The sequence below is a fragment of the Emys orbicularis genome, chromosome 3 (assembly GCF_028017835.1).
Source record: "Emys orbicularis isolate rEmyOrb1 chromosome 3, rEmyOrb1.hap1, whole genome shotgun sequence".
Taxonomy (NCBI): Eukaryota; Metazoa; Chordata; order Testudines; family Emydidae; genus Emys; species Emys orbicularis.
In genome coordinates this window covers 57,607,922-57,633,163 of record NC_088685.1, presented here as the reverse complement: position 1 = coordinate 57,633,163, position 25,242 = coordinate 57,607,922, and the positions used below count along the sequence as shown (strand labels likewise).

The 25,242-nt window shown below is 43.3% G+C and overlaps 1 protein-coding gene across 2 annotated transcripts in view; it reads left to right on the top strand.

The window, feature by feature from the left end:
• The window catches only part of LMBRD1 (LMBR1 domain containing 1), a 258,648-nt gene that overhangs the window by 101,874 nt on the left and 131,532 nt on the right, over window positions 1–25,242 (top strand). For both annotated transcript variants that reach the window (XM_065400966.1, XM_065400965.1), the window contains exon 7: window positions 8,504–8,577. In XM_065400966.1, the coding sequence (XP_065257038.1) occupies window positions 8,504–8,577 (74 nt within the window). The remainder of the gene's footprint in view (window positions 1–8,503; window positions 8,578–25,242) is intronic.

The following is a 25,242-nucleotide window of genomic DNA, read 5'->3' as shown; positions in this document are numbered from 1 at the left end:
TTATCTGAAAGGCAAAGCCACCCCAAAAAATTCCATTTCCCTGTGCTGTAGGACAATTGACGTAGTTCAAAAGACATCCTCCATTGACTGTCAGGAAATGCCAATAAGAAAACATAGCAAACGGATCAAAGCAGATTACTTAGCAGATAAAACAAACATGCAATCTAAGCTTAATATACTAAAGAAATTGGTTATAAGTAGCAAACTCTCACCCTAAACTTAGTTTTAGGCAGATAACAGATTCTTGAAGGCAAGCTGAACTTGCTTGCTGCTTAAAACTCCAGACATTCCTTTCACAGGCCAGACAACCCTCTAGCCTGGGCTAGGCTCTTGTCCCATAGTCCAGTCTTTGTTTTCGGGTGTTTCCAGCAGTCCTCCTTCTCGAATGGGGAGTCAATGAAGAATGAACCACAACAATGTCACTACCCTGCCTTGCATAGTTTTTGTATATGGCGGGAATCCTTTGTCTCCCAGTTTGATTCCCACCCCCGGTCAGTGGAAAAACACTACTATTATCATGAAGTCCAGTACCAGGTGGCTTGGTCACATGTCCCTGCAGCTATAACTCAGAGGCTGTTTGCAGCGTCCCCAGGAAGGCTTCCTGGTAGGAGATTAGCATCTTTTAAGACCTATTGTTGACTGATTGCATTCTGTCTAGTGGGCGTTTCCGAGGTGTAAACACATTAGTAATAGATGCATAGACCATATTCTTAACTTCAGATACAAAAATGACACATGCTTACAAATAGGATGATCATTTAGTAAATCATAACCTTTATATCTCACATGCCTTATCTTGCATAAAATACATCATACTTATGTCATAACTATAACAGTATCTCTGAAGAATGTGGGGGGCGTAGTATCACAATCTTAAAAGCAAATTTTCACTTGTTAAAATATTAATATAACTAAAGAAACAACTTTCATCTGTCTGCAAGTTAGATAACTTAATTTTGCTTTAATAAACAATTCTAACTATATTCTAATTATCTAATTGCTAAATTATTGATCTTGTATATTGTAATGGTGAAGGGAGTGATGCTTTTACTATAGGATGACCAGACTTTGAATGTGGAATAGTCAGGGCATCTTGCTTCAGTTTTAAGTGCTCTTATATTCTGGAAAGTGACTATAAAATTGGCATCGAAGTTCTATATTTTACTCTGATTTTCAGATTGTGGCTAAAACTTTCAAAAGTGAATTTGTTCCCTGTTTTCAAAAAGCACTTGAGGGCCAATATGATCTGGGGGTCATAGTGGACCACAAGCTAAATGAGTCAACAGTGTAACACTGTTGCAAAAAAAGCAAACAACATTCTGGGATGTATTAGCAGGAGTGTTGTAAGCAAGACACGAGAAGTAGTTCTTCCGCTGTACTTGATGCTGATTAGGCTTCAACTGGAGTATTGTCTAGTTCTGGGTGCCACTTTTCAGGAAAGATGTGAACAAATTGGAGAAAGTCCAGAGAAGAGCAACAAAAATGATTAAAGGGCTAGAAAACATGACCTATGAGGGAAGATTGGGAGGGGGGGAAAAAAAGGGGTTGTTTAGTCTGGAAAAGAGAAGACTGAGAGGGGACATAACAGTTTTCAAGTAGATAAAAGGTTGTTACAAGGAGGAGGGAGAAAAATTCTTTCCTTCTGAGGATAGGACAAGAATCAATGGGCTTAAACTGCAGCAAAGGAGGTTTAGGTTGGACATTAGGAAAAACTTCCTAACTGACAGGGTGGTTAAGAACTGGAATAAATTGCCTAGGGAGATTGTGGGGTCTCCATCATTGTCTAACCTGCTCTTAAAAATCTCCAAACAACTGTCAGGAATGGTTTAGATCAGAGTTTCTCAAACTGGGGTCTCCGAGGGAACTCCAGGGAGTCCGCGGGCCCCGCTGATCAATTCCTCCCCCCCTCCCTCCCTCAACTCCTCCTCCTCCCTTCCAGCGTCTCATGCATGCTGGGGAACACCTGTTCCCCAGCATGCATGAGGCGCTGGAAGGGAGAGTGGGTATGGGGGTGCTCAGGGGAGGGGGTGGAAAAAGGAGGGGCAGGGGTGGGCAGGGCCTTGGAGAAAGGGGTGGAGTGGGGACATGGCTTGGGGCTGAGCTGGGGGTTTGGGGGTCCATGGCAAAATTTTAAATCAAAATGGGTGTCCTCGGGTTACTAAAGTTTGAGAACCACTGGTCTAGATAATACTTACCCTGCCATGAGTGTAGGGGACTGAACTAGATGACCTCTCGAGTCACATGATTCTATGATGTATGCAATTATATCCCATGTGATGGGTTTGGTCACAGAAACCCCCTTGAGACTGTCACCTGTTGTGCTGAAGTTACCTCTGAGCCTGTTTTCCCTGCCAGCTTGGAACTTCCAGAACCCTGTCTTGTTGAGCCAGATATGCTAGCCTGCTGCAACACAGACCCAGGGTCTGGTCCACACCCCCAAAGCTGAAGACTTATCTGAAAACAGCTCCGCAGGTTACCTGTTTTCGGCACCCAGACACCCAGTTCCCAATGGGATCCAAACCCAATATAAATTCGTTTTACTCTGTATAAAGCTTATACAGGGTAAATTTGTAAATTGTCCGCCCTCTATAACACTGATAGGGATGCACAGCTGTTGGCTTCCTCAGGTATTAATCACTTACTCTGGGTTTATTAATAAAAAAAATCACTTAAGTATAAAAAGTAGGGTTTAAGTGGTTTCAAGTAATAACAGACGGAACAAAGTAAGTCACCAAGCAAAATAAAGCAAAAACACGCACGTCTAAGCCTAATGCATTAAGAAACTGATTACAGGTAATATCTCACTCTCAGATGTTTGAATAAGCTTCTTTCACAGACTAAACTCCTTCCTAGTCTGGGCCCAGCCCTTTCCCCTGGTACAGTCCTTGTTTGTTCAAGCAGACTCTCAAGTAGTAAGCAGGGGTTTTCTCATGACTGGCAGCCTCTTTGTCCTGCTCCACCCCCTTCTATAGCTTTGGCACAAGGCAGGAATCTTTTGTCTTTCTGGGTCCGCATCCCTCCTTCTAAACGGAGAAGTACCAGTTTAAGATGGATTTCATTATCAGGTGACATGGTCACATGTCACTGTAAGACTCCTAGTCTCCAGTCCCAGTGAACTGGCCCACAGATACGAAGGCTTTCAAGTAACTAAGGCCATTTACAACTGATTGTTTCTGGAGCACCCTTAATGGCCTCCACTTAATATGTTTGCATCAGTGATGCAAGTTTATATCTTATTCTCCCAACTCCAGATATAGAAATAATATGTGCAAACAAATAGGATGGACACACTTGGTAGATTACAAGCTTTCTAATGACACCATACAAGGGGTATTTAGCGTTAAGCATATTCTACTTATGTCATATTCATAAGCATATTTCCATAACACATATGGAGTGATACATCACACCCCATATCTGATGTGTTTACAAGTAGTAACGTTTTTTGAACTGCTAGGCCTGCAAATTCGGTGTACAACCTGGAACTCAAACTTTTTTTCATGGCTTATGCGTCCTCACCAGTAAAGATTCTGCAGTTAATCATTGTGTTGACTAAAAACCAAGCCAGAATAGAATCCAGCTCATTCTCCTATATTTGCCTTGTAGTGCTAATAAGAGTAAAAACTTGTTATTCAAAAGGTTACTGTAGGACCTAAATCAAGGCAAAATTTGGTCCTTGGCCAATAAAGAAAGGAGGGTTGATTCTGAGTACGTACCCCATGGATGGAGGTGAGTGTGTATGTTCAATAAGAAGGTGTCATTTTTACAATCTCTTCAGTGTAGAACTGTGCTTTTAAACTGTCGGTATTGCATCAGAGAAATCTCCAAACGTTCAAGGGAATTTCAACTCTTATAATGGAATTTTTCTGTTAAGTTACAGATGATTGCTTTATGTCAAAACAAGTGTTAAAAAAATCTAGAATGCTAGCTTGCAAACCAAGGAACAAGGAGTTCTAAAAGTGCTACTAGAAGTTCTGAAGTGTAACTTATTTTAGGGTTTACATTATACTGAAATGAAATGCATCAATCATCGTTCTAATATGCTAGGTGTTTTCAAATCTGAGTGATAGGGAATTACAAACAGACAATGTGTTTTTGTGGAAGGGGATCATAAAAATGGCTTTAAAAAAAGACTTTGGGTGTGTACAATTTTATACTTGGTTTGTTTTACACTAGGAAAATTTCCTGTTGCTGACAACAGATGCAGCTGAACTAGTACTGAATGTTTAATTGTGTAGCTGTTACTAGTATTTAAAAAAAAAAGCAACTAACTTTGTTTAACTAAAATGGAATACTTCAAATTTCATACAACTTTGACTTACCACAGAAATAAGACTGACAAGCTGGAAAGAGGTTTTGATAGTAGTTGTAGTATTGCTGGTTGACTTGACACTAAATGATGCTACACTCAGAACAATAATATCCATATAAAGTTTGTTTAGAAAAATGCAGCATATTTCTCTTCTATATAAGGTCCTGTTCAATCAGTTTTAAAAATGTCTATTTTCTTTAGTGGGATTTTACCATAAATGTACATCCTGTTTTAAATCTCCTCTATCCAAAATATTTTCATGTGTTATCAACTTGCTTGCTCTGCCAACTTAATATACAAATGCAGTCTACATTAAAAGGTTTAATTAATGGAAATAACGGAGTTGAAAGCTATCATAATAACATTGTAAGAGCAGAGACATAATCTAAAATTCTTACAATTCACATTTATAAAAACTAAAATTACACACTACAAATAATCAACAAAATCTATGTAATACTTGCCCACAAAATAACCCAGCCTTTTGCCACCGTACTAGTTAGTGAATCTCCTCTCCAAATATCTGAAATAAAGATGAGCTTTTCAACATGCCTAGAAAATACTTTTAGGCTTCAAAGGACCTAGAGGGGAAGAAGAAATCCAAAAGCTCAAGAACCCTCCTGAAGAACACTGTCCCAGAAACCTTCCTTCCTTTTAAAATATGGGGCTGACATCTTTTGAGAAAGTATGTCAAGGTTCCTTCCCCGCTCTGAACTCTAGGGTACCGATGTGGGGACCTGCATGAAAGCCCCCTAAGCTTATTTACCAGCTTAGGTTAACAGAGCCATTTGGAACTCTGCCTTTCCCCAAATATTTCCCAAGTCTCTCACCCCCCTTTCCTGGGCAGATTTGAGACTAATTGCCCCCCCCCCAAGTCCTTACCCCCCTTTTTCTGGGTAGGCTTGAGAGTATACCCTTACCAATTAGTCCTGGTGAACACAGATCCAAAAACCTTAGATCTTAAAACAGTGAAAAATCAATCAGGTTCTTAAAAAGAATTTTAATTAAAGAAAAAGGAAAAAATAATCTCTGTAAAATCAGGATGGAAAATAACTTTATCAGATTCAAAGAGCCCAGAGGAACCCCCTCTAGCCTTAGGTTCAAAGTTACAGCAAACAGAGGTAAACCCTCTAGCAAAAGGAACATTTACAAGTTGAGAAAACAAAGATAAAACTAACACGCTTTGCCTGGCTGTTACTTACAAGTTTGAAATATGAGAGACTTGTTCAGAAAGATTTGGGGGGCATGGATTGATGTCCGGTCCCTCTTAGTCCCAAGAGTGAACAACCCCCAAAACAAAGAGCACACAAACAAAAGCCTCCCCCCCCTCCCCCACCAAGATTTGAAAATATCTTGTCCCCTTATTGGTCCTTTGGGTCAGGTGTCAGCCAGGTTACCTGAGCTTCTTAACCCTTTACAGGTAAAAGGATTTTGGTGTCTCTGGCCAGGAGGGATTTTATAGAGTTGTTACCCTTCCCTTTATAGTTATGACATATGTCATCTGATAAGTATCAGGGGGTAGCCGTGTTAGTCTGTATCTACAAAAACAACAAGGAGTCTGGTGGCACCTTAAAGACTAACAGATTTATTTGGGCATAAGCTTTCGTGAGTAAAAACCTCACTTCTTCGGATGCATAGAGTGAAAGTTACAGCCTGCATCTGTAACTTTCACTCTATGCATCCGAAGAAGTGAGGTTTTTACTCACGAAAGCTTATGCCCAAATAAATCTGTTAGTCTTTAAGGTGCCACCAGACTCCTTGTTGTCATCTGATAGTAACTGAGGAGGTGAAAGAGGCAGTTTGTCAGAAAACCAGGTTCTTAAAACACCTTAAATCTCTCTAGTTTAAAACCAATACTTTCAGCTCCATCCAGAGTCTGATAATCCACCATTCCCTATTGTGGAGTAACAGTAACATGCCATCTATATGACCTGCAATTTAGTGCAGACTGTGGCTACTGCTTTATTAAAACTTTAGATTCTGGGTGCTTTCAAGGTATAGCCCCACCTACTTCCATACACTAGTCTCAACTTGAGCTGGAAGATGTGGATAACTGTACCCAAATCTACATCAGGAAGGTCACACTCCTTCCCAGGTACAAATGGAAAGAATTTCAGTCACAGCTGCTACATGGGCATCACAAGATAAAGGGTGGGAGGGAAGGGATTTAACCTATAAAGATTCGAGCAATATGAACACACAAACAACGAGGAGTCCAGTGGCACCTTAAAGACTAATAGATTTATTTGGGCATAAGCTTTCGGTAGGGGGACATTAAAGGAGAGAGAGTAAGGGAGGGAAAGGAGCACAAAGGTGAGGTGGAGTCAGGTTGAAGTTAAGAGACTGAGGGAGCAAATAAGCAATCATCGGAGGGGAAGATACCCAGAATAAAAGCTTTCAAAAACTAGTTGGATGCAGATGACATCATCTGAGTCTGCAGGCTCCTGCTTTAAGCTACTTTTGTCTGCTCCAGCTGGCTCAGTTTCTGGTTGGCTCCTCCAGTAACTTCTGTGGGTGCCTGAGCTCAGATGGCTCAGGAGCAGGTGGGGCCACATGGACCATGGTGCCCCCCGAATAGGAGAATCCCCTACATAATTCTAGGTCAAGGGGGCACTGGCTTTGATTAGATCTCAGCTCCCCCTTCCACCCAGTGTTACAGATGTACTTCAGCAGTTTTTCTCTGCTTTTGCCAGCAGAGTTTCTGGTCGGCTATCAGGTTTTTTGGCATTCGTTAATATATTTTTACTAATGTTCCATCGCTCAGGATTGGAAGACCATTAAAGCGTACTTGTTCTTGATGGATATTAAAATAGGATATCTGTACCTATATTTTGTTTCAGCAAGTACTTTGTGGGTATGTTATGTTCTCTTTAGAACCTTATGGTTTAGCACATCTTCTAGACCAAATGTGTTCTTTTATTGAATTAATGTAATGGGTTTATGTATAAACAAAAAATCCAAAAAGAGAAAAGTAATCACAAGACTGCTATGCAAGAGAAGAGAACTTTGATACTTCTGAAATAGAAATCCTGTTTTTCATAGGAAGGAATACAGAATTGCAGTTTTTTCCTCAAGCCTACATGTAGAATGAGAATATTTAAACATAGATGGTGGTGGCCATCTGAGCTCATGTACATAGTGCTGCTAATAAAGTGAAAGTAATGCTGTTACTGAGTATGCCGTTCAGAAGTGTGTATGAAGGTAACTGATGAAAGACTAACAACGTCTAGAGACTATGGCATCAGACACATTTTTCTCACTTGTGCATTTTTTACCTTTACTGGAAAAATAATTTTTATATGGCGGATGAAATATTGGGTCTCAGATTTGTAGATTGCTTAAAGTTTTTGAAGGGACATTTTCAAGTAAAATGACTGCTGTTTGTCACTGAAGAAAAAGTGAGAATTCTGTTTGTTCTGGGTCCTGTGCAAAATGGTGATAGGAATTCAAAATAAGAATGTAATGGTTAGGATTGTGGGCATGGATTTATTGAATAGCTCTTATCTGATGTACATGGTTGCTAGAGTCCCAATTGGTATGTATTTTAAAAGAAAATGACATATTAATCTTTCCCATAAGAATATAAATTACTAATTCAAAACTATCAAGATGTTTTCTAACACACTATATAAATTTGAGTTAATTTGAGAGAGTTTTCTCCAACCTTGACAAATGCAGTCTTGTGTTGCTTATCCACTAAAAAATCATGCTATATAGATCATTTTGACCACATCACCTCTCTTTGTATCCCTCCACTGGCTTCCCCGTCTAGGGTATCAAGCACAACTTGCTCATGGTTTAATCTCCCTGCTATATTTTACTTTTTATAGTCTATTGACACGAGAACCCCCATTTCCACTCTGCCAATAATGCTAGACTTCATCACTCATTTGTTAAATTTTCAAATGTCGTGTTTTCTCCCATGTTTTATGTATATTATGACTTTTTTCATATGCTTTACTTGGATTGGCATGTAATTAAAAAACTAACAACATTTCTGTTTTAACTAATTGTTGTGGTTGATTTAAAATGTTAGCTAATCTAATTTAAGGTTGAATATATATATATATATATATATATATATATATATATATATATATATATATATATTTTAATTCAGGAAAACAATCCACTCTCCATTCTGGGTCATGTCTTATTTTCAGCAGGCTTTTCTCTACTTTTATATTACAGATGGTTTGGCTGCCCTATCGTTTTCCATTAGCTCCTTGACCTTGATTGGAATGTTGGCAGCTGTCACCTACACAGTAAGTCTCTATCCCTCTACACACACTTTGTTAATTCTGTCTTGTATTGCTATTTTGTTGATATTGACTTGCAATTCTCATCAAAAATTAGTCTTGGATGGAAATACTTTCATATTAAAGGCAAAGCAGGGAGACACTAAGGGGTAATAAAAGGATCTGCTTGTTGTCAAGTTCCTCTACATTGTAGCTGTGGCATTCTATACCTTGGGGCAGCACCCTGTAATCCCCATTATTCCTCATTTATATAAAATTGTGGTATTGCATATAAAGCATGCCATGTGAGGTATCAGGAGAAAGGTTGTGATCTGCTGAAAGTCATTGTTCTATTTAAATATGTATATCATTTAATACATATGGAGTTATGAGATTGTATTGTATGGTTGTCACGAAAACATGCTGTAAGTTGGGGAATCAGCCAGATATTAGCTCCCTAGGGAGAACAGGAAGGAAAGTAACCAACGCCTGGGAGGGTGTCGAATAGCCATTGTCCAGCAAGGAAGCTATGATGCAATGACTCACTTGCACAAGGCCACACCAGGGGAGTTGCTCAACCTTGCCTGGGGACTCAGTAATATCCACCAGACATGCCTGGACTTGTGTTTTCTAAGCACATGGGACTAAGGGTATAAAACAAAGCCCAGTGACCCCATGATTTGCCTTCTCCCCCCACCTACGCTGAAAGCAACAAGAACTTTCAGAAAACAGAAGACTCCAACAGAGGAGACTAGCCCAGGTTTAAGAGACAAAACTGTATACTAAAGACTGTAAGATCCAGTTGGGTGAGAACATAGCTTGGTTTAAATACTATCTAGTGTGGTAAGGGTTAAGGTTTAGATTGCATGCTTATATTTTATTTTATTTTGATAACCACTCTGACTTTTTGCCTGTCACTTATAATCACTTAAGTTTATTGATTACAAAAGATAGATTTTGTTTTACTGTTTATCTTTACCAGTGAGTTTGCCTAAAGTGTTTTGGTAAATCTGCTCAGGTTTACAAAGGATGGTGTGTAACCACTTTCCATTGATGAAGTGGTGAACCAATTAATAAACTTGCATTACTCAAGAAAAGGTCTTGAGCAGTGCAAAATGGTATATTCCTGAGGTACAAGGCTGGGAGCTGGGGGCATTTGGCTGGTGCCTATCTCTGTGTGAGTCATGAGTGGCTCTGGGAGCATTCATGCAATTTAGCTGGGTGTGGGGCTCCACATGTGGTTGTGCTGAGTGATAACCGCGCCTGGAGGGATTTGCTGTTTGTCACTAGCAAAGCATTGAGAGAGAGAGAGAGAGAGAGTTCAGGCTGGAGAGTTAAGGGGGCAGAGCGGTCCCACAGTCCCAGGCTGAACCCCGGGGATCCAATCACAGTAGTTCAAGAAAGTTGGTACAATTATCAGATTACATACTTCTCCTGGTCTGACTTTCAGTAAAAGTTTAACTCTTTAAGTGCTTGTAATATACCTTTAAGCCTTTTTCTAGAACATTCATATAAGGTAGGGCTAAATGATTCCCTGTTAGAGGGGAAACCCAAGGATGGGTTCCCAAAAATCAGAATGACCTCTTCAATCTTGTGTGAGAAGGCCACTAACCTGCCTTTTCTCCTCAATACACTCATTTCTGGGCCTTTTCCCCTGTTTCCTCTCCACTGCACGTGAAAGGATGCAAAGGAGAGGAGAGAGAATACCAGATTAAATTTTAAAATGTGTCAATTCAGTAACATAGACTATGTAGAACATAGTCAACACCACTTTACAGACTGAAGGTTTAAATTTATTTTCTTGATATTGATAACTTATCAGGGAAACATTTCAGGCAATTTTAGCCAAAATTGAGTTTTGCAGAACAATTTCTGACTCTCTTGGAAATTCTTATTAAAGTATCTGTGATAGGGAAGTATGAGATGTGGATGTCAATGTGAAGAAATGTACCTTTTTATGTTTATAGTGGTATTTCAAATGGAGTGAGCTGTGCTCATGAATAATATAAATCAAGATAGTCTGTTTCTTATTTTTGCATCTCGGAGAAATTCCTTAGTCCACACTTCAAACTATGAATTCCAACATTTGAGAAGAAGGTAGTGTTTTGTACGACATCCCTTCAATTTTCAGTAAATTTGTGAAGGAGTTGCTACTACTATTGCAACATACATATTAAAGGCACATGTATAAGATTACTGTTGCAGGTCTATATAAGTCAAGTATTGCTCTCTTAAACATCTTCTTGACTAAAGCTGTCTCTTGGTAGGAACACAGCAGCCCCCACAGTAGACTTGCCCACAACAGCAGCGGTGACGGTGAGCTGAGCAGGCTCCATGCCTGCCGTGGTATGGCGTCTGCATGGGTAACCCAGGAAAAAAGGCGTGAAACGATTGTCTGCTGTTGCTTTCACGGTGGGAGGGGCCACTGATGACATGTACCCAAAACCACCCGTGACAATGTTTTGGCCCCATCAGGCATTGGGAGCTTAACCCAGAATTCCAATGGGCAAGTCTACTGTGGGTGCTGCTGTGATCCAAGTAGCCAATGCAATCATTGACATTTTGTTATCAAGGGTAGTGACTCTGGGAAATGTGTGGGCCTTTTTAGATTTTACATGCATCATATTCCTGTCCTTTGTCGCTGGTGAAGAAGTCTTGCAGCTGTACATTCTAGTCCGGTCAGTGCTGTAACACCACATAGCACTTCATGTAACAGCTCCAGGGCTCTTGCTGTTTTGCCTTGGCTGAGGTACCTTGCCCTACCCGGACCTCCAAGCATTAGACACAGAAGCACCTGCAGCAGCTGGCATTGCTACACAGCAGCAGCTCCTTGCCTTTGCAGCAGACGGTGCTGTAGGACTGCTAACTGTCATCATCCACTGCTTCCACTGCAACTCTGCTCTCCTGCTCCCCAGCGATGAGCTCGGGGGATCTGTACTGGTCCTCCTGGGTGCTGCTGGCAGCAGACGGTGCAGTAGGACTGGTAACCGTCCTCGTTGGACATGTAGCTTGGCTACCTCCAGGGCATGGTGTATGGCTCCATCACTTCCCCTCCAACTCTGCTCTCCTGCTCCCCAGCGACTAGCTCAGGGGATCCATTCATGAAGCCTGGACAATAGTAAGGTGCAGTTTAACTATAGGCTGAGAAGGGCAGAATGGTGGTAGAATGTGCCTTTGGACGTCTAAAAGCTCGCTGGCGCTGTTGGTCAGACCTCAGCGCAACCAACATCCCCACTGTTATTGCTGCTTGCCGTGTGTTTCATAATATCTGTGAGAGTAAGGGGGGAGATGTTTATTGCTGGGTGGGAGGTTGAGGCAAATCGCCTGGCGTCCGATTTTGAGCAGCCAGACACCAGGGCGATTAGAAGAGCACAGCAAGGTGTGCTGCACATCAGAGAGGCTTTGAAAACCAGTTTCATGACTGGCCAGGCTTTGGTGTGACAGTTGTGTGTGTTTCTCCTTGATGCAAACCCGCCCCCTTTGTTGATTTTAATTCCCTGTAAGCCAACCACCTTCGAAATAAAGTGACTATTGTTTTGAAACAATGCATTCTTTCTTCCTTAATTTAAAAAAAAAATTGAGATAATGGACAAGGTAGCCCGGGTGGGGTGGGGGAGGAGGGAAGGACAAGGCCACATTGCTTATTGTAGCCATACTAAAAATCAAACTGTTTGAATGACAGCCTTCTGTTGCTTGGCCCATCCTATGGAGTGGAGTGGCTGGGTGCCCAGAGCCTTCTCCCTCCCTCCCTCCCCCTCCCCCCAGCGTTCTTGGGCGTCTGGGTGTGGAGGCTATGGAACATGGGGAGGAGGGTAGGCGGTTATACAGTGGATGCAGCGGGGGTCTGTGCTCTTGTTGGCTTTCCTGCAGCTCTAACAGACGCTTCATCGTGTCCGTTTGCTCCCCCATTAGCCTCAGCATCGCGTCTGCTCTTAACGCTCACTTAATTATTTCCTGGCCTCTGCCACTGAATGCCTCCATGCATTAAGATGTGCCCTATCAGTGCGGGAAGACTGCATGAGCTCGGAAATCATGTCATCGCGAGTGTGTTTTTTTCCCGCCTTCCAAGCTGCGATAACCTCAGGGACGGAGTTGATAGGGGGAACGTAGAAACATTCTATGCTCTACAATTCTGGGGGGACTGTATGGTCATCTGTGCTGCTGAGTTCGCCATGCTGACCAAACAGGATATGAAATTCAGAAGTTCCCAGGGCTTTTCCTGTGTGCCTGGCTAGTGCATCGGAGTTCAAAGTGCTGTCTAGAGCGGTCACAATGGAGCACTCTGGGATAGCTCCCAGAGGCCAATACCGTCGATTTGCATCCGCACTACCCCAAATTCGACCCAGCAAAGTTGATTTTAGTGCTACTCCCCTCATCAGGGAGGAGTACAGAAGTCGATTTTAAGAGCCCTTTAGGTCGACGGAACGGGGTTGGTTGTGTGGACGCATTCATTTTTAAATCGACCTAATGCGGCTAAATTCGACCTAACCCCATAGTGTAGAACAGGCCTGGGTTTGCTCCATGAGTCTTTTCACTTTGGGACCCTGTGACAGTAGCTGATTGACTCAGACAGCTTCTTCAAAACAAAGTATTATTTGTTCCGTCACCCAAAGGAACATAGCACACAGAGCAAAAGAAAAAAAACAATAAAAGACCTATACACATGGTTCTTACCTACACCTTAATCTGTCTTTGTAAGGTTTTGAGTTCCCCTCCCCTCTATCTCGGGCTTGGTGAAGCAGACTGTCCTGCTGCGGCTTCTCTCTCTCCCTGTGTGTTGGTCAGCAAGCTGACAACCCATTCGCCCTCCCTTCCTGCCTATCCTGGCATCTTTAAGGTTTTCGGTATACCCTTTGGTCATAAGTTTGGCCTAGGAAGAGTAAATGTTGCCCTTCTAGTGGGGTGACAGACTGGGGGTTATTTCCCACATAATGCATTCCCCATTGTTTATCATTAGCATTCTCTGTCATAGTCCTTTGTATTTGCCATTGTTTTATTTCCTGTTAACTTCCCCTTTGCAGCCTCCTCTATGCAGCCAGGCAGGATAATATCACGCAGGTAAACGTGTGTGCATGTGTATTATATATAAAAAATGCATGTAACTCCCTCATTCTCCATAGCTTGTTTCTTCGGAACCATCTATAGAGGCTGAGAATACAATAAAGTTTTCACCCTCCCTCCAGCACCTCCCGCCCGCTGGCAGCCCCACTGATCAGCTTCTCCCCTCCCACTTCAGCGCCTCCTGCCCACTGCGGATCATCTGTTTAGCAGCGTGCAGGAGGTACTGACGGGACGAGCAAGGGCGGAGTGCACTTGGGCGGGGGGGAGGGGCAGGAAGACGTGGTGTGTGTGGGTGACCCGGGGTGGAGTGAGAGTCAAGCATCCCCTGGCACATTAGGAAGTCAGCACCTCTGCATGAGACTGAATGGATTGTAAAAGGGGGTGAAGAGCTTGTATATTTCAGCAACTGTGGGGTTGGCAGAATAAAGGTATGAGTGTTAATGGGGCATATTGGAGCATTGTTAAAGGAAGAGAGAGTTAAGGTTGCATGGGCAACCTTAAGTATGCATTTCTTAGTATTCCGAAATTTGACTTTTGCTTAACTCGGTGTTCTGCAAGGGGACGACATACCACTAAGCAACCTGAACTCTGCAATATAGCTTTTTTGCCAATGAATATAAAGGAGTCACTCTCTCTTCCCTCAGTTTTTTCACAGCTTCCACAGAATGTAAATTGAACTCGCATTCATGTCCTTGAGCTAGGCTTTCCCTTCATCTAGCTTAATCTTTCCTTTTAAGTAGTTAGCTTTCAGTATACTGTAGGTTAGTTTAGTGTTCTTGTGCTGCTGCCTCAGGACAATAGCAACAGGAGGGTCTTTTAGGCTGAGATCATGTGATCACACAGTGAAAAATAGAAAGGCATCTGAGGATCTGAGCCATTACCTCCTCCCTAGTATTATCTGTCCTCTTCTTTGTCAACACAAAGGTGGTTCTGCTACATTTATTTCCACTTCCAAACACTGCCTCCCTTGCCTGGCTAAGGGATGCAATGCAGAGGCGATATTGGTCACCTCCTAAACTTTCTACTGGCAAATGACCTCCGAAATACAGGAGCAGGATTCTCTCCACTCATCCACACAAACTTCGGTATTGGCTCCCAAATAGCAGTTTTTTGACACTGCTGTCCAGATATGTGCCATAATTTCAGTTCCTCATCCCTTTTGAAATGTAGAAGAAGGTTTCTAACCATCGGAGGAATAAACTTCTGGACCAGCCTCCCAATAGCAGTAGTGAGGGCAAATAACCTAACTATTTTAAGGTGCAGCTTGATAAATTTAAGTGGGGTTGTATGGTGGGGTTGCCTGTGGTGACTGGAGTTGGAAGCCCAGGGTGTCTCTTGTGGTCCTGTCTCTTTTTTTAAATCTCATGCTTTGGGGTTTTCTGCTTCCTCTGAAACATCCAAGATGGTCATGCCTGGAGATGGACACCAGATTTGGTGAGCTAGTACTCTGAGGTAGTAAGGAGAATTTTTCCTCAATGCTTGGCTGTTTTGTCTTGCTCACATGCTCAGGATTAGACTGCCATATTCAGGGTTGGGAAGGAATTTCCCCCAGGTTAGATTGGCTGGGACTTTGAGGTATTTTTCCCTTCCTTTGCCATTTGAAATACAGGCTGCTTGCTAGGATTATCTGGGTATATCTCACTAAATCAATTCCCTGCCACTACAGGGTCCTCAGGCATTGGTGCACATTGGCCCCTCCTGTTTCGTCCTTGGCACACAATAGTTTAGACCCCCTGAGCGCTATATTTCTTCACTCTAATCTAGAATATTGGACTGAATACGGCAGTAACTGGGTGCAACTTAATGACCTATAATGTACAGAAGGTCAGAATAGATGATCTAGTCAATTCTTCTGGCCTTGAACTCTGACTGTGAGACCTCATCTCTTTCTTCTGTAGTGCTTGGTAGATGGTTACTTTCATTGGCTAGGTACTGGATGCCATCTCAAGAAAAGAATCATTAAGGCAGCACTACGGGCAAGGCTTTTATTTTCTGATGCCTAAGAAGAGCGACAGTCTGAGACCCTTCCTGGAATTCAAAACCTCAATTGGTACATAAGAATTCAAGTTCATGATGCTTACTCTTGGAGACTGTCCCTTCCTTCCATGGCATGTGTTATACAAGCGGTCTGATTAAATAATCAGTGGTCCCTTCTGGCCTTGTAAACTAACATGTTATCCCAGAGAGATTGGTATGCAGTTTAAAGGATGCTTGCTTTTATGTGGCATCAAGTACTTTATGTTCTTTGTGGGCAAAAGACCCTGTCAAAGTTTGCATCCTTTTGGCTAGTTCATAGGCCCCCTGAATCTTCACCAAGTGCCTCAGTCTGGTTGCCGCACACTTCAGATGTCTACACATACCTGGATGACCAGCTTCTATGAAGGAACTCTCAAAAGGACCTCGACAGTGATCCATTGCTTGTGCAGCCTCTCCAGATTTTGGACTGTTAATCAGCTGGGAGAAATCCACCCTTCAACTGTCTTAAAGGTTCATCTTCATCGGAGTGGTTCTGGATTACATTCAGGTCAGAGCCTTTCTTCCAGAACAGAGAGGTTTGAAAATTTGAGGCTCCCTGATTACTGTCTGGAAAAATCTGTACAGCCCATGCATTTTTTTCCTATGACCGTTAGGCCTAATGGCCTCTGACCTATATCACAGTCTCTTTCAGCATAGAGTGACAGATGACTACACACAGAACATTCGCTATCAAAGGAGACTGACCATCTCTCCTAAAGTGTTCCAACTGCTTTCCTGATGGGAAAACTGGGACATTCTCATTTAGAGGGATATGCCCTTTTACTCTCCCTCCATTACCATCGCAATCAACACCAATGCTTCCAATCTGGGTTGGTACATTCTCTAGACCGCCAAGTACATGGCCTCTGGAACACCTAGTAGTTCAGATTTCTTATCAACCTATTGGAGCTTTAGGCAGGACCATGGGCCCTCAATGTCTCTTTGCCTGGTCCTGCAGCATCATGTAGTACAGGTGTTCACAGACAACGCCATGGCTGGCCATGAATTACGTGGCCAGCTGAGAGAGAGAGGAACATTCCTATTTGTGAAAGTGAAGAACTATGGATGTGCATCCCAAATTAAATCCATGCAGTAGCTCTTTACCTTGCTGAGGAGAAAAACATGGCGGCAGACTTGCTTGTGAAGTTGGTCTCAGGATCAACGTGAGTGGTCTTTGAAAGCCAGCTGTGGCCAGAAAACCATTTTCCAGATGAGGCCATCCAGTAACAGACCTTTTTGTTTGTCTGATCAAAACACTAAATATCCAGTTTTGCAGCATGTCTGGACAAAGGTTTGTTCTCAGATGTTTTTGAGGGACTGGAGCCAACATCTTCTATGTGGTCTTTATCCCATTCCCACGATACCTAGAGTCATAATGAGGATCAGGTGAACAGAGCCATCATTGTACTATAGTCCCAGTGTGACCGTGTCAGCACTGATATCCAGATACCTTGCAGCTGCACTGTATCGGCTACACTTATCACCAGGTCTAATGCCTCAAGAGCAAGGGAGGATTCTGCATCCCAAACCAGCGATGCTCCACCTTGTATCCTGGAAGATAACCTTGCTGGGGTTCCCTCCAAGACCTTTTCCAATCTGCTTATTCAGAACACCTCCTACAACTAGACAAGAACACTTCATCCTCCAGTTCTCAGGAATCCAAAAAGCTCAGTTCAACTCCAGATTTTGTCACTTGGATATCTTTATTTGGCATACAGCAAAGCTACGCTGAGTTGATCAGATTCAAGCATAGAGGGTAGGCATGGGTGGCAAGTATTGAAAACGGGGAGGCTGTGCCTCCCCAAACAGCTTTGTGTGGCCCCGCCCATGCTCCGCCCTCAGGCTCCTTCCTGCTTCCCAGGCTGTACTGGGGGGGGGGGGGGGGGAGGAGAGGACGCTCTTCTTCCTGCCCCCCCATTGCCAGGGCCCCAGGCTGGGGCTGCAGTCTAATGGGGACCGGCCTGTGCTCTGGGGCTGGGGGAGGGGGGCCATGCTGCCTGCTCACCCCCAGCTCATCTGCCTGGCGCTCTGGGGCTGGGGGTGCTCGGGCGGCCTGAGGTGGGATGTGGGGGCTGGCTTCTGGAAGGAGGCGGGACTCTGGGTTCCAGCAGGAGTCAGTAGCCTCGGGCAGAAGGAATGGTTAGGGCCGGGGGCTAGCCTCCCCAAGCCTGGGGTTCACCCGCTGCTCATGGGGGTTAGGTATAGGGTGTACCACACACCCAAAGCTGCATAGCAAACTTACTTACACATTACATGGCATCACACATTTTGGGATTGTCTTGGTTACTTTGTAGGAACCAGTCCCTTTACAGCATGCTGTGTCTTTGTATTGTCCAAGCTGGACCTACTCTGTACCTAATCTCTACATTCCTAATTTATCTTGTCCATTGTTATCTTGTTTGTAGTAAATGGTTCCCTGGGTGTTCTCCCTCTTATCTGGCTCAGACATTGCCTTTTTAGCCTACTGACCTATTTACTTGTCTTATTTAGCAGGAATGTTCTGTTTTCAGCCTAATGATCTGTTTACCTCACTAATTCTATTCTACAAGAAATGAGGCCTCCCTCTATGTGTTAATTACTCATGTCAGGCCAGGTCTCAGCTACAAAACTGTTGACTAATGTGGAATTTTTTTTCTGCTTTCTGAAAGTTAGTTCAATCAAGGAAAGGCTCCACCCTGAAATGCTGTAAACAAAAGTGGAGACTTTTTATTATTTGGGCCTCTAGTAAAAGACTCCTTCCACCCTGAGCTGGGTACCTGGAGTGGCAAAATATAGTCTCCGGGCTTAGGTATTGCCTTCCTAAAGGTCCATAAGGCAGTAATATCTGCTCATGACAAACCCATCTTCTCTGTTCCTGCAATCTCCAATTTCCTTACGAGTATGGTAAATGCAGGTGCCCCATTAGGGAGCCCATGTCTTTATGGGATCTAAAGCTTTTCCTAATGGAGCCAGTGAACTCTCCTTATGAGCTTCTTGCTCAAGCCTCTCAAGTATCTATCAATCAATATGGCTTTACTGACAGCAATGACATATTCTAGGAGGGTGAGTTTAGTTTTCTGATGACCACCCAACCGTATATTGTTGTCCACATGGACAAAATCACAATTAGGCCCCATCCCAGCTTCTTGCCAAAGGTGATGTCAGATTTCTAGCTGTCTCAGTGTTTGTCCTTCCCCAAAATCCTATTCCCACAGGTGAAACTGGTTTCTGTACTCCAAAAGAAAGAGGGCTCTCTGTTTTTACTTGAAAGCACCAAGCCATTCAGAAAATCCAATCACGTGTTTGTAGCATATTGGAGGAAATGCCAGGGAAAATTCATTACCAAGCAATCTTTCATGTTGGATTAGAAGATGTATGCAACATTGCTACATCTTAACTAGGAAATCAGTGTCTCCTGTTTTAAAGGCTCACTCAACAAGAGCTGTGGCAAGCATTGTGGTATGCCTAGGCATACTCCCGTGATGGGGATTTGCAGACCAGCGTCTTGGACTTCAGTGCACACCTTTACCAAGCACTGTTCTTTGGACTTGGCTTTATGTGCTGACAGAGTGCAGGAGAATGGTGCTATAGTTCACATAAGTTAAGGACATAGGCGACGAGTTATATTCCCACGTGGTGCCCGGGCACCAGCAATATTCAGAACCCAGCTCCACCAATATTTGGGGCCGGGTGTCCGTCCCCCTCCGCCGCACCTGCCGCCCCCCCGTGCCTCCCTCGAGTGTCCCCCGGCCCCCTCTTGCCTTCCTGGGCCCCGGAGCAGAGAGTCACTGTCTCTTCCCTGCAGCTCCATGCTGCCTCCCTGTAGCAACTGCTGCTGCAGGGTCCTAGTGCCCCTCATCTCGACTGCCAGGGCAGACTGACTCTGAGCCTGCCCTTCCACCTCAGACCCTTCCCTTTTCTGGCGGGACCCTCCAGCAGCACAGGGCCCCCTCTTCCCTCCCCCTCCCCCCCTGCCTGCAGTCACCGCTCCTGCCCCATGCTGGGCAAGGAGGCAGCCCCATCCCTCACCCACAGTGAGGCTACAGTCAGGGGCAACAGCAGGGGAGGAGGCACACGCAGCATCCCCCGGCACCCACCACGGGGGAGGCAAGGGAGATTCCTGGACCTGAGAGAGGCCCTAGGAGCACATGCAGTGACAGTGGTGGGGGTGAGTGTGCTGCTGGGGGGGCGGGAAAGGGAGGCTCCTCCCCCAGAGCTCGCTGCTGCTGGCAGGGAAAGGGCTGTGGGGAGTCATTCTCTCTGGCCCCTGTCCCGGAGCAGCCTGCCTGCACCGCAAACTCCTCCCCAGCCCTGCCCCACCCCAGAGCCCACACCCCAACCAGAGCTTTTACCCCCCACCGCACCCTCAACCCTCTACTCTAGGCCTGAGCCCCTCCCACACCCCAAACACCTTATTCCCAGTCCCAGCCAGAGCCTTCATCCCCCTGCACTCCAACCCTCTGCCCCAGCCCTGAACCTCTCTAACACCCCAAACCCCCCAGCCCCAGACAGAGCCGTCACCCCCCACACTCCTCCTCTCTCCCTGAGCCCCTCCCACACCCCAAACCCCTCATTCCCAGCCCGACAGAGCCCTCACCCCCTACATCCCTACTCTTGCCCTGAGTCCCTCCCACACCCTCATCTGCAGCCACACCCCACAGCCCTCACCCCTGCACCCCCTCCTATCCCCAAACTCCCTCCCAGAGCCTGCACCCCAATCCCCTGCCCCAGCCTAGGGCCTGCACCCCAGACCACCTTCTCCCCCACCCAAACTCCCTCCGAGAGCCTTGGGCGTTTGGGGGGGGGGCAGAGTTTGGGTGGGGGTGGGTTCTGGGCACCACCAAAATTTCTACAAACCTGCCACCCCTGGGTAAGGACCCCTAACCTCCTGTCAACTTGATGAGGCATGCTTCCTAATCTCCCACGAAGTGGGAATATGCAGAGGAATTCCAAGATTGTGTACACGTAACTGTACTGTGAGAGTTGTGTGTATTCATTCTACCTGCCTACCTTCCCCACTACTTTGGAGTCATGTAGACTATTGGGGCACTGTGAATTTGTGTGTATGCACTCCATTACATAGAGTAAAGCAAAGATGTCACCCTTACATGAAACTTTTCATGCAGTACCCCCCAGTCCCAACAGACATGATGCCAGGGAAGCCATATCTCACAAGTGGGAATACAATTGTGACTCTCAAAGAACAAATGTTTCTGGTAAGTAACCTTTGTGTTGTAAATATAACAGAGAGAGGTTAAGGCACGAAATGAGTTACACCTAGCAAGCAACATGAAAGGTAATGAGCTTCTTTATATACATTAGAAGCAAAAGAAAGATGAAAAGTGTACTTAGCAGGGAAGGAGAGCTAATTGATATCAAGGAGGATGAAGTGCTTAAAACCTATTTTGCTTCCGTCTTTTTAGTCTTCACTAAAATGGCTAATGACGAATATTAACAACAAGAAGAAAGAAACATAAGCCAAAATAGTGAAAGAGCAGGTTAAAGAAAATTGAGATATGTTACATGAATTCATGTAGGCACCTGATTGTCCAACAGCAGTCCGTTGTCAAGCAAAACCCCCTAAATTACCAACCAGATTTACAAAATAATTAGGTAGGCTGATAGCTTTCTGCATCAATGCCATATGAACCAAAACACTGAGGGAGTGACAGTATGGTGATTTGGTGGAAGTAGTGCAAATATGTGAGACACTGTAAGAGGAAGCTTTTCGTTTTATGGAAAGACAGGGCCTCCTGAAAATGACTGCGTCATTGTGTTGGTATTATACACTGTCTAGCATATGTTTTCAAAATGACTTCCCTGGTATCTGTATTCTTCTTGGTCAGACGTGAAAATTGTTGTCTGCACTGTGATTGAGGTCTATAGGTAATGGTTTGTTTGCTGTGAAATTCTGTTTCCAGAATGATTTTACAGTTGATATTTGAAGACCAGTTGATCAAATTAAGTTTAGACATTTCCTTAATCAGTACTCAGTATTTCAAGTGGTGTGATAAATGGTGAGGTGTAGGGAAAGTAGTTAGCATTAAGAAAAGGAACATCTAAAATGATTGAACTGAGTGGGAGTTGGATTAGCACATTCTGTTTAACTCTTTCAGTGCAATCTTGATAAACCTGCAATATTTGATGTTATAGTTACTGGGAACATAACCTTTATGAAGTTAGATGAGACTCTTCAGTTGAAGGGGGGGGGGGAATGGCTGATCCTGTGAAATGCTGAGTGCTTCCATCGTGATGCTAAGCACTTTAAATTCCTGTTGACAGCACAGGGTTATGAGGATACCCAGCATCCTGAAGTATTGAACTTAAAACCTTTACTATGCTGTGTTTATAGCTTTGGCTGAAGCAGATGACAGATGTATTCTACAAGGACAGTTGTAGCATAAATACTTTATTGGCAGCTCACCAGTCTGTCCTGTTATATTGAGTCCACTAGTGTGGTAAGTAGGTGTCAGTTAAGGGAATTTGCACCTTAGGCTGGCTATAGGCAAACTTTGTTCTGCCTATATTCTATCTACTAAACAGTTTTTTGTTTGTTGTTCTTGAATTCCAATAACAGCGCCTTACTATAAAATTAGGCATTTTCCCCCTCCTAAAGTGCTTGTCTGCAGCTGTGATTAGGAAAACTATACATAAGTGTACATTTGGGTATAGTTTGAAATACCTAACAAATGCATGCTAGTATACATTACTACTTATAAGCATCATAGTTGAGTATCAGAGGGGTAACTGTGTTAGTCTGTATCCACAAAAACAACGAGGAGTCCAGTGGCACCTTAAAGACTAACAGATTTATTTGGGCATAAACTTTCGTGGGTAAAAAACCCCACTTCTTCAGATGCATCTGAAGAAATGAAGAAGTGGGGTTTTTTACCCACGAAAGTTTATGCCCAAATAAATCTGTTAGTCTTTAAGGTGCCACTGGACTCGTTGTTATAGTTAAGTAGTAATCTAGGAACAGTAGTTTCTTTTTTAAAAGATACAGAATAGTTCTAAATATTGTATACATTATATGCAAATATTGCAACAGGTTTCATTAGACGTATGGCACCATTATATTCTCCTTTTTGTCATTTGCATAGTGCCTAGATCCCTACCAAATTCATGGTCCATTTTGGTCAATTTCTTGGACATAATATTTTAAAAATCATATATTTCATGATTTCAGATATTTAAATCTGAAATTTCAGTGTTGTAACTGTAGGGGTCCTGATCAAAAGAGGGTTGTGGGGATGGGTCACCAGGTTATTGTAGGCGGGTTGAGATAATGCCACCCTTACTTATCCACTGCTGCTGGCCAGGGCCAGCTCCAGGCATCAGCCAAGCAAGCTCGTCCTTGGGGCGGCAGATTCTACGGGGCAGCATGCCACCCAATTCTAAAGCGGCACAGCCGCTTTTTTTTTCCGATCTGTAGGGGGCAGCGGCGCAGAGGAGGAGAGTGCCCTCCTGGGAGCGGGCTGCGCACTCAGTCTGCCCCAGCCGGTGCCAGGTCTGTAGCAAGCCCGCCAGGGCAGCCCGCGTCCTTCCCTCCCCGCCGACCGGAGCGGCGTGGAGCCCTCCTGGCAGGCGGTGCAGCGGTCCCTCCCCCCCACTAGCCGGGGCACGTCTGTGAATAAAGTGATCCAGTGCTCAGATAAGACTTGTGTGTGTATGTATGTAGTTCAAAAGGAGAATCTGATACACTATAGCTTGGTCTCTGACATTTTTCTTCAGATACTTTAGTAAATACTTGGAGTATAAGGGCTTGTCTACACTTACATTTTATAGCGCTCTAACTTGCTGGCTCAGGGGTGTGAAAAATCACCCCCCTGAGCACAGCAAGTCTGAGCACTTTAAAGTGCTAGTGTAGACAGGCTCCCAGTGCTCAGAGTTAATCCCCTTGTGGAGGTTGATTACCACAAGTGCTGGGAGAGCTCTTTCCCAGCGCTCGTGCGCAACCACACTCACACTTCAAAGCGCTGCCGCAGGAGCGTTCCCATGGCAGCGCTTTGAATTTCCAGTGTAGACATACCCTAAGTTTTCCATACCTTAATTAGAGAAATGACTTCAGAAAATAAATTAGGTAGTCTTGTAATGTACGAGAGAACATGTAACTTGCACTAGAATCCTTGATAAATTCAGACTGGCAAAATTAAATAAAAAGGGTCAGGGACTTTGTGGAATAGTACATAAGTACAGCTGTCCTTGTACATCAAGGTCAGGCAGCATCAGAAGGAAAATGGTTTGTCTTAACTCAGTTCCTAGTAGACATATCCATGCTAAACCATTTTATTTTACTTTTGTCTTTCCCCTCTCCTGCCCCAAGCCCACAACAACTCTTACATAATAGAATGTGTTTTCTCTTTAGTAATAGCAAAAATGTTAGTGTTCAGCTGTGCACTGAGAAAGGGAAGGGGCTTATTTGAAAACAGATTTGATATATGAATAAATGGGATATTCCATTAAACATTTTCTCTTTATTAGCTAATTAATAAACAGAATTACATATATAATGAATGTTTTAAATGGTAAAAACTAATTTAGGTGTAAAGCACAAATTGATGCAAATATGACCAACTGAAATTACTTTAAAATATTTTAAAAACCTCATATCTCAAATTGTTCCCAGAATAGATGTGTGTAATCTTTACAATTGCAAGTACTTTATAGAAATTATACAAAGGCCTTCTAACTGCTAAAATGGGAGGTTAGGGCTCCATGTTTCTCCTGACAAAGTTGAATTTGACATACAGATATTTAATGCCTCAAATTATGGTGATAAGACTCTTGGTTTAATGAAGATAGCCTAGAAAAATCATAGGGTTAGAGGGGTTCTCAATTCTATCATCTGTCAGCAGATAACTGGTTCTAAATCTCATACTTCGGATTGCATTGCATTTACCCCATCAATAGTGTGTTTAAATACCTTTTATTTCTCCATTGCATTTCAAAAGCTTAGAATTCTATTTTTATCACAATTATAAAACATAAGCTATCCAGGTTGTCTTTTGACCTTTAATATGTTTGAGGGAGGTAACTTTGTAATTAATACATGCAATACCAATAAATCTGTAAAAGGTCAGGTATCTTTATTTATTTAAATACATAGAATGAAAGTATGTAACAATTCAAATGTTATTGCTTTGTATATTTAATTTTATCAATTGTTAGAAAGTAATCTTCAGTGGGGGAGGTTCCTGTATGTGTCTTTGGGTTTTTTTAGAGTTCCAGATTACAAAGATAACTTTCCTCTTGCACTGTGAATGAATACTGTAGCACATTACGATTTTTGTAATACATTTGAACAAATGATCCTCATAGGGCTTTAGAATTCTGTGACCTTGATGATTTATGTTGACAACTTTAACTGTCTGTAAACATGGAGACTAATAGTAAAATGATAGATTACGACTGGAGTGCTTTGTTTGAAGCAGTTTCACAGATGATGTAGTTTGCATCTATACTTTCATTAATGTGCTTTGCATTGAAATGATTTTATATAGCCTCCGGTATTAATACAATAGTTGTCATCAGCTCGAAGTTGCTGTTTGAATTCAAGGCAGAATAATATATTACTCACACTATGATAGGCAGATTAATTTTTGAGTGATATTTTTTTTTTTTTGGTGTGCATCTCAT